Raw genomic sequence first — 9,728 nt, forward strand, 5'->3', positions numbered from 1 at the left:
CAGATCTAAATTTCTGCTCTCTCTCGCTCGACATTCGATCCTTCCCCCATTCCCCTCTGCCTCTGCCTCCGCTCCTTGGCCTGGTCCTCCTCTCGGCGCACCCCGTTTGCTCGCCCTCGCTGGTTTTTGGTGCTCTCTACCCCGATTCCATCCCGCCACGACGCCTAGTGCAGTAGTGCCTCTTCCTCAGAGTCGCCCTCCTCCCAATCCTCCCAACCTTACTTCAACAGGTAATTTTTAAACAGTTTGTTTATTTTTTTTATTGTTTTAAGAATTTTGGTTTAATTTTTTAAAGCAATTTTTAAGGATTGTAATGCAACAACTTTTGTTTAAAATTTATCTTTCCATTTTTAAGGGCAGTTTTGTTTAGATTTAGTGAGATAATATTTTCAAAATTGTCAATTTTGCTAGAATCTGAAATTATAGCAAGAACAATTAGCACAATCAGCTTATAAGAGAACTCAATTGCTACTGTATTAAAAATCAAGCAGACCTTTGAACTTTGAAGCATCTTGAATCGCTGAATTGAAGAATAACATACAGAGGCTAAGTGGGACACATTATGGGTCTGAATGCAATATAACCAATTGGTTATGTATATAATATCATTATTGCTGAACCAATTGTTCATTAAAAGCTGTTCTCGAAAGAAATTCAGAGAAACATACATCACATTAAACAGGAGCGGATCCATGATTTTTGCAGGAAGGGGCAAAACAATATCAAAAACCCATTAACTAATTGGGTACTCGATAAAAAAATAATGCTTTGACTTATATTTTTCAATGCTCTGACTAATAATTTGTGATGCTTTAACTTATAATTCTAATTACCAATTATAATTCAAGAAACTTATTTTGATTTTAACTCTAACTTTAACCCGAATTACAAATCAAACATCTAGAGGGGCAAAAAAAAAGGGGGGGGGGGCGCAGCTGCCCCCTGGAACAATGTGGGTCCACCCCTGACATTAAAGCATTAAAGGCTGTTCTCTAAGAAATAATCAGTAATTCAGCATAGAGTTTCTACTCCTGGTTACTTGCTACTGTTACAAGTGTAATATCTCATGAGTTAAAAAGGGTTATGGCTGAATCAGGACTACCTCAATGCTGTCACGCTATATTTCTTTCAACTAATAACTTCTCTGTTTTGAATGAAGTACTTGCGTAGGTGAGAAATGGACATTATATCACAATTGCAAGAGCAAGTGAATACGATAGCACTACTAGCGGTGAATACTTTCGGTACACTTCAGAGAGATGCGCCACCAGTACGGCTTTCAACAGACTATCCAGAGCCGACTGCTAACCCTAACCCAAACCCTAGCACTGATGGTAACCCTAACGCTAATGCTGATGGTAACCCTAACTCTAATCCGAAACCTAGTGAAGAAGCGAATATTATTGCAGAGCAACCAAAGGCTATGAGTGCTGCTTTGGTTCAAGCTGCTAAGATGGTTGGTGCAAAATGGTTTTATTCATAATTATTTCTTGCACTGTCTATTTTATCTAGGGTTTTATAACAGTGCAGCATTGCTAGCCCTGTATCATGCTTGGATGCTATCCTAATCTTTTTGTAGTTTATACTTTGTTTATTCAAATATTATGGAAGGGTTTAAGTGTTGTTTCTAGCTTCTATGATTTTCAAGGGTAATTTAGAAAATTCATTATCGAGTAGTTAACTACCTTCTAGACCTATATTTTTCTAGCTTTTACCTGTTAAACGTTTATATAGACCTATATGTTTTCACGCTTTTACCTGTTCTTGGAAAACCTTTGAATTTCAAATACAACGCCTTCTCAAAACATTTATATGCGCCCCTATTGATTAAAAAAAAAATGCCCCTCGAAAATGAGACATAGGCAAAATTACCCCTTGAAAGATCAGAAATATGAAACAATATCCTACTACATGAGAATATGTCATTTCATACTCTTCACTTCCCCGTCTTCATTGTAAGATGATCAGTTTCGTATATTATTTTACAACGTGAGAATATGTCATTTCATACTCTTCACTTTCCGATCATAGTTCTAAGACAATGAATTCCTTTTATTGTTTTTCCTCGATACATTAGAGATGAGTGACTAGTTTAGGTGGGTATTTGTGAAAAAACTTGAAGATGATACTGGTTTTCTTGCATGATTCATGAGGACTATGAGATACTTTCATCCTGTAGGGGTGTTCATGACATATTGGTATTAGAATATGGTCAAATGGACTTATCGCTGTATTTTCTTTAATGAGGTTGCAATCATTTTTTTCTTTTCTTTTTTATGTAATGCAGTTTGATGCTCTTGTTTCGGCTTTGCCATTGTCTGGAGAAGAAGAGCAGTTGCAAAGAATTGCTGAGCTTCAGGTAAACCTTGATTTTTAAAATTTTAAACTTTTTTTAATGGATGATGGTCGAGTAATATTAGTTTTCTGGTTATTATTTATTTTATTTTTTTCCAATTTTTGCTTGAGTAAGGGTATTGCTGCCTGTTTTAGGTGAAATTGTAGCTAAATAATGTCTTAATCCAGGTATAATTTCATAGGTTAGATACTGTTATTAGTATGGTTTATTTCCACTATTAGGGTTTAATTGCAGCCAAATTTCATAGTTTAGTCTTATCTGTGCTAATTTTCCACGAAATCATAAGTTATTTGAAATCAAACTGCTGTTATCTTGATTCTGGCTACTGCATAAAAACCATATGAAGCTCATGCACACACAAGCACCAATTCAATAAAAGAACTTGCATGAACACAAAAAAGTGATTTAACCTGCTGGTAAAGGGTGATAATATGCAACTTAACATACTGTTACAGTGTTACTGATAAATATGACCTAAAAAGTATATAATTAGCTATTTATTATTGGTTTTCCTAAATATTTTTTACTAATGCACAAGTTTAAAATTCCAGGCTGAGAATGAGGCTGTAGGACTTGAGCTTGAGAAACAACTAAAAGCAGCAGGTAATGTGGTCTCCGGTTTTATATGTAATGGATGCATCCATTCAGTGATGTAGAATATCTGATCCATATTTGATATCTCGATACTAGTTAATTTTGCCTCTCTAGTTTTATACACAACTAGTAATAGTATTTTTTTCTTTTGGTATGTGTCGAAGGGAAATTTCTTATATATAGTGAAATATGTTCAGATCTTCTGATTGCATCTGAAACTGTCAGAAGATATTGATCTCAGATGAAATTCAAGAATGCATTTGCCAATTGCGTACTGAAAATAAATGAGTTTTTGCAAATTTTCAATACAAATAGATTGATCAATCTGACAAAAAGAAAAGGATAAAGCTCAAAGTACAATCTGCGGAAGCATCCTTGGGGATGTGAATCAGGCCCTTGATGAGGTGTCAATGCAATACTGCATTTGCTTATTCTATGGTTGTATTTGCATCCCATTTGGGGTTCTGATTTGCATTCTGAAAAATGCATCCCTAGGTTGCATTCTCACCTTGGCTTCTAACTGAGCTGGGAGGATTTTTGCTGAAAACTGCTGTTTTTGGTGCATTCTATGGGTTCCTTTTTAAATTTGGATTGGATATAATAGTCTGACAGTTTCAATCAGCATTTGTTACCTTCATGTGTGCTCATGTGTAATTAGATCCATATCATTTTGGGTACCTATAGGATATTAAAATTGTTTTTCTATATTTTAGTTACTTTCTTTATTCAATTGACCTTGTGCTCCAAAAGTAGAGATGAGCAATCCTCTAGTATTTGCAATCAACTATTGCATTGTCTGAGACTCGACATTTTGCATACTAGCTTGTGCTATTAAACCCTTATGCTGTAACAAAGCTACCTCCATTTTGTTTTGGTTACATAGCTTGAAGTGAAGCATGTTGATAAGTAATTCAATCAAGCAACCAACAATTGTTTGAATTTGAAAAGGCCTGATTGAATAGACGATTTATACCTTAATTTGTTTTGGTTACATAGTTTGAAATGAAGCAAGTTGATGAGTCATTCAATCAAGCAACCAACAATTGTTTGAATTTGAAAAGGCCTGATTGAATAGACAATTTATACCTTAATTTGTTGTGGTTACAGAGCTTGAAATGAAGCAAGTTGAGGAGTTATTCAACCAGGCAACCGACAATTGTTTGAATTTGAAAAGGCCTGATTAAATAGACGATTTGTTTTTTTGTCTTGGCTTCTAGTTTAAATTTATTTGAAGTTGTACTTTTGTAACTTTTATACTTTCTGTATATATTTTTTGCTTCTCTGTGGTAGAACCGTAGAAGAATGAAGCATTAATAGATTGTTTGGTAAGTTATGAGGGATCTTTTGCAGAATGAACATTATGGTATTTTCATATTGTGGAGTTGCTAACTTAAACTAAGAGGTGCCACTTAATGTCATCATTTTTTGTAATGAGGAAACTATGAAAACAAAAAAAGTAAGCTAAGCTATGTACATCCTTTTGGATATCTGGATTATACATGAAGTTTCAAGGATTAAAAAGGGTCTAGTCCTGTTGGCTATCTGATAGGGGTGCAAACGGATCGGATAATATCCGACTGCATTCGGATCTGTATTCGAAAATTAGAAAATTAGATACGGATATCTCACATTCGAATATCTATGCAGATACATATACGGATATGATTTTAAATTTTAATTATCCGTATCTAAATAGTAATATAAATATATATATTATGAAAATATTTATATATCAATCTACGGATATCTAATATTCGATCTGTATCTGTACATATCCGTCTAATATTCGATCTGTATCCGTATCCAAAAAACAAAAGCGGATACGGATATGATTTTACCACTATCCGATCTGTATTGGATCCATTTGCACCCCTACTATCTGGTTAGATTGGGCTTTCGTAAACTGATCTTATCCCTTTGGAAACTGTTTAAACTTGACAACGGCACGCTTACTGTATAAGTTTACTACTTACTAATTAAAGCACATTTCTTCCTCGTTTACCATTTCCTTTGCCCCTTCTTTTCTTTTTGATCAAGTGACTTTTGATTCCTTTTTATTCTTTACGACTTCAGAGCTCTATTAACTGTTTAAAATCAATACTATAAAGGCACAGCCAAACGACAGCTTATTCAAACTAGCAGATCGAAAGTAGTAGAACTTTTTTTTTTTTGAAGTAATGAACTATATATATAGAAATACAAAAACAACATATAGAAAAGAAAATTAAAGCTACAAAAGATCGACAACGAAACAGCAGTTCCCATAAAAGAACATGCATAAAACTTCCAATTCAGGACTGAAGAGTTTTAAACCTGCATGTATCAGAACTCAATGACAGACATAAACATAAACATAAACCAGACGTGTTTCAGCTAAGTCTTAATTATGTGTATATATATATAGGCATTTTATTTAAATTAACTAGACAGAAATTAAGATAATCAAACTAATTGAATACATTTGTTAGATAGATAACGCGCGTGTTGACATATACCGATACCGGGATAATTAATTAAGTAATTATCAATTGACGGCCACCCTGGGTACATACTTGCGAGCCCAGAGCTGTCTTCCATTGATGTTGTATTTCACAACTCGTTCACCATTCAACACAAGGCTGATGTAGGTGTCGCTTTTGAACACAATCCGGCCATACATCGGTGTCCCTCCCATTGCTGTGCGCTCCATCATCACCCTGTCTATGCAATCTCCCCACCTCCTACAGGTAGGTATACACAATATCCCTATATATTAATTTTATGAATAATTTTACATTTTAAATAAAATTACACCAAATTGAACATTTAGATGGAAAAACATATTGAATCCTTCCAATAACAGTCCAAACAATAATGCATCATCTAATTAATGGAAGCACTACAGTAAATTAATGGAATAAAATCATGAAAACAAAAATTTCTGACAAGTTTAGTACTTACTCGTTGAAATGCTCCATTATCTCCTCCCGTCGAATTGGAAATCCCTTAGAGAAAGTAATAAACATGGACCTGGCATCCTCGATTGATGGTACAGCTGCTGCAGGATTATATAACTCAGCCAATCCAAGGGGCACCGATGGCATCGCCCCATTCAACCTCGCTCTTGCTGCCTTGACATTGGCCTCATACGCATGCAACGATTCATACATATGATCATCAAACACAATCCTCCCAATCCCGTCTAGAATATACGCCAATCCCCTCACTATTACATCCTTGTGAAAGTTGAAGAAACGGATGTCGAGGCTATTTCGAGCCAATGAAGTCATCATAGGGATCTCGGTATAATTACTGAAACCATCCTCTTGTCGGAGGCAGCACAACACTGCATCTACTTCGGTGATTAACGTAAATATCCTCGTAGGATTGATGATCTGTACAATCTGGCTAATCATATCTATGCCTACTTGTTCTAACCACATCAAGAGAGCGACTGCATTGCGGGCCATTGTTGGCTCCATGCCATGAGCAGTGAACTTCTCGTACACCGCCCGGTCGATCTTGTGGAATGCTAGGATATCTTTGATTGTAGGAGGTGCCATATATATATCGTAGAAGGTAGATTTCAGTAGGAAAGGATTAATTAACATAGATAGATGAATTGGATGCTAATAATTATTAATTTGGTGCATGAACTGAGGTGTCTTTAAATGAACAAGACTTAATTAATTAAGGCGCATTATGGTTTGATTTTCATTCCTTTTCTTGTTATGGGGAATTTAGAATAGTGAACAAGGGTTAAAGGTGCGTTAGTCTTGTGTGCATCTCAGGAGAGCGGACCAGTCCAGTCAAAGATTAAAGTCAACAGTTAATTAGTAAGCACTGCATGCTGTTGGAATTGTTTCAGCTATAATTCTTCTGGTGAATTTCAACAACATGGTAATTCTGTTCAAACCTTCTTCCAAAATAGAAAAAAAAAAAAAGGTCCTTAATTCTACCCCGGTGCATTTATTGTTTTTGGCAGATATACATATATATAGTTATAACATAGGGTAATTGGATTTTGTGCAAAGGGTTTTGGACAGAATCTCATCCAAAGCCGGTCCTTATGATTTGATTTGCTTTAAAATTCATGCCAACATATTTAAAACTTATTAACTCTAAATGGCTCCGTAAATCTAAACCATCAGTATAAATTTTAACATAAATCAGATGGTTTACAACTGACTTAGTTCAAAGCCCTTTAAAATAGATACTCATTGTTATGTTATCTTGTTTTAGCGTTGCCCAACAAATATTTTAATTGCTTATTTTTGTTGGGATAAAAAAAACTCCATTATGTTACCATCAGTACTGGATTATGAGCAAAATTTTAGAGAGACCCGATAACATCGATATATGAGGGGTCAAATGCTTTACTCGTGCCTCGCGTTCTTATCTATGTTTTTATTATTATTCAAATAGCCGATTTAAACTGCTAATTATTATATTCTTCATATTAAAATGTATTTGTTGACCAAATTTTATATATTTTGAAAAAAAAATTACTATTTTTTTATATACATACAAAATTATTGTTTTTAAATGGTCGAGAATTAATGAAAAACAATCATTTTGTGTCTATTTTAAATAATAGTAAACCATTTCTAAAATATAAAATTTTGGTAGAGATAAGACATGAAAGTCGCGAAATATTTGAACCAAAAGTCAAAAGAAAACTTAACATTTATACTTAAGTACCTAAGGAGTTACAAGAAAGATAAACTAGTATATAATTAACTTATTATATGTAATATAAGTCTTGATTAAATATTTAATGACAAATTGTTCTGATTAATTATAAAATAATTTTTTGTTTGAGAAAACGATTATAAAATAATTAATTGCCTCCAATTCCTCACCTTAATCTCGATCTATATATATATATATAGAGTGATGCTTCTATGGACATAAGGACCTATTTGTAAAATGAACATCCTTTTTATTTTCAAAGTTCAAACAGTCGATCCGAACCGTTCATCTTGTTCTCCATATTAATATGCGCTTGGAGACCAAATTTTACATTTTTCTGAATTTTTTTACTATTTATTAAGATGGGTACCAAAAATATCAAATTCAGACCATTGAATTTTGTACCCATCTTAATAAATAGTAAAAAAAATTCAAAAAAATGTAAAATTTGGTCTCCAAGCACATATTAATATGGAGAACAAGATGAACGGTTCGGATCGACTGTTTGAACTTTGAAAATAAAAATATGTTCATTTTACAAATAGGTCCTTATGTCCATAGAAGCCTTTGCCATATATATATATATATATATATATATATATTTTTTTTTTTTTCTCAATTACCTCCTTTGTAGTAAGTAATAACACCAACAACATCATCGATATCAACGTAACAACACAAATTACGACGATGATATAATAAATATTAAGTTTTTTTAATCAAATACTTTTCCTCGAACTATTTTTAGTATAAAATAGATGGAACCGCATCATTTGATACGGTTCTACCACGGACAGGTTGATGAAATCTTACCAAACAATTTTTTATCAAATGTATAATCAAAATGGAGTTTAACATCTGAAACAGTATAACTGCATCAAAGATTTAGTCCCTTAAACCTGCACCTGGTGGAAGCATAACACTAATGCAGTTCCATCTATTTTTGAAAGAAAAAAAAAATCAATCACTTTATCGAAAAAATGATTTTTTAAAATTTCTAAAGTAAATCAAATATCAATTATACAAATAATAATTATGATAATGATCATCATATAATAACAAAAATAATATAATTAATAATAATAATGTAATAATATACTAGTGATTATGACCACAATGATATAATAAACTAATACAGTAATGTTTAATAAAAGGTTTCTTAATAAATAAATAATATAAATTAAATAATTATTACTATTAGACGCACTATTAATTTGCTATTTAGCTCGTTACGGTAAACTCTGTAATGGTTATTCTTACCGTTGCTACCTGACCCTTTAATTCCTCAATTAGACCTATGTTTGATTAGAGAGTAAGATAAAGTAAATATCTTACTTAAAATTTTAAGATGTCAAACGAGAAATAAGATAAAAATAATAACATGAAACTGAGTTAAATTCTATGTAAATTAATTCCACATATCTTCTGTATATATTTGACTTTATTGTATTATCAATTTATATACATAAGACATGCTCTGAAAAGCATATCTTATGTATGTATTATCACTTTATTGTATGCAATTTCAGTCTAGCGTGAGTTTTTCAGATCAATCGTAGATGCACGATGGTCTTTATAATTTGTGTTATATTATTAAAGATTCGTGCAAATTAAAATGAATGTACTGTATGGAATCTAAATCCTGAATACTGATAAGCCTAAATTTCATATACATTTTTGGTAGAATTTGGTCTCTAAAACTATCCCCTTTTATTAGTTTAAAGTCATTTTGTTTAGATATCGCGCCAAGTTCGAGATACTGCTATATTTTGATGTGTTTTCAGCTATTAGAAGCAAAGGGGAACAATTTGGAGCAAGCCCGGACGTGATCGGAACCTAGACGACATTAAGAGGCAAGAATCAGAGGAAAATTGCGACCCGCAATCTCTTAAATTGCGACCTGGAATTCCAGAACTACTTGGAGCAGCTCACTGCCATAATTCTGCACTGAAATTGCGACCCGCAATTTCCATAATTGCGACCCGAAATTTCTGCACAGTCTATGATTTTTGGGCTGTTATGGGCCCAGAATGATATGTATAGCTCATCTCTCCTTCCCCAAAGAGGGGGCCGCCATTTTCACACCACACAACAGCTGGGAACGACT

At 33.3% G+C, this 9,728-nt stretch overlaps 2 protein-coding genes across 3 annotated transcripts; one reads left to right on the forward strand and one right to left on the reverse strand.

The window, feature by feature from the left end:
- On the forward strand, positions 1-4,437 carry MED21 (mediator 21). 2 transcript variants are annotated; one of them, XM_078314966.1, is made up of 5 exons: positions 1-230; positions 1,160-1,456; positions 2,288-2,359; positions 2,908-2,959; positions 4,058-4,437. In XM_078314966.1, the coding sequence occupies exons 2-5, from the start codon at positions 1,178-1,180 to the stop codon at positions 4,132-4,134; spliced, it is 480 nt and encodes a 159-aa protein (XP_078171092.1). In that variant the 5' UTR covers positions 1-230; positions 1,160-1,177; the 3' UTR covers positions 4,135-4,437. The 2 variants fall into 2 exon arrangements, with proteins under 2 accessions (XP_078171092.1, XP_078171093.1); XM_078314967.1 differs by having other exon boundaries at positions 40-230; positions 1,171-1,456.
- Positions 4,438-5,886: 1,449 nt separating this feature from the next.
- LOC144565519 (uncharacterized) lies at positions 5,887-6,492 on the reverse strand. Its single transcript, XM_078315313.1, has one exon. It carries the CDS (start codon positions 6,490-6,492, stop codon positions 5,887-5,889), a length of 606 nt encoding a protein of 201 aa, XP_078171439.1.
- Positions 6,493-9,728: the final 3,236 nt, after the last annotated feature.

The sequence above is a fragment of the Carex rostrata genome, chromosome 14 (assembly GCF_964058835.1).
Source record: "Carex rostrata chromosome 14, lpCarRost1.2, whole genome shotgun sequence".
Taxonomy (NCBI): domain Eukaryota; kingdom Viridiplantae; phylum Streptophyta; class Magnoliopsida; order Poales; family Cyperaceae; genus Carex; species Carex rostrata.

What these genes read in the sequence shown, in the direction of transcription:
- MED21 (XM_078314966.1), top strand. Translation starts at nt 1,178, where the DNA reads ATGGACATTATATCACAATTGCAAGAGCAAGTGAATACGATAGCACTA. An exon ending in TGGTTCAAGCTGCTAAGATG is followed by an intron (nt 1,457 to 2,287) that starts GTTGGTGCAAAA and finishes TATGTAATGCAG; the next exon opens with TTTGATGCTCTTGTTTCGGC. An exon ending in GAAACAACTAAAAGCAGCAG is followed by an intron (nt 2,960 to 4,057) that starts GTAATGTGGTCT and finishes TTGTGGTTACAG; the next exon opens with AGCTTGAAATGAAGCAAGTT.
- LOC144565519 (XM_078315313.1), bottom strand. Translation starts at nt 6,492, where the DNA reads ATGGCACCTCCTACAATCAAAGATATCCTAGCATTCCACAAGATCGAC.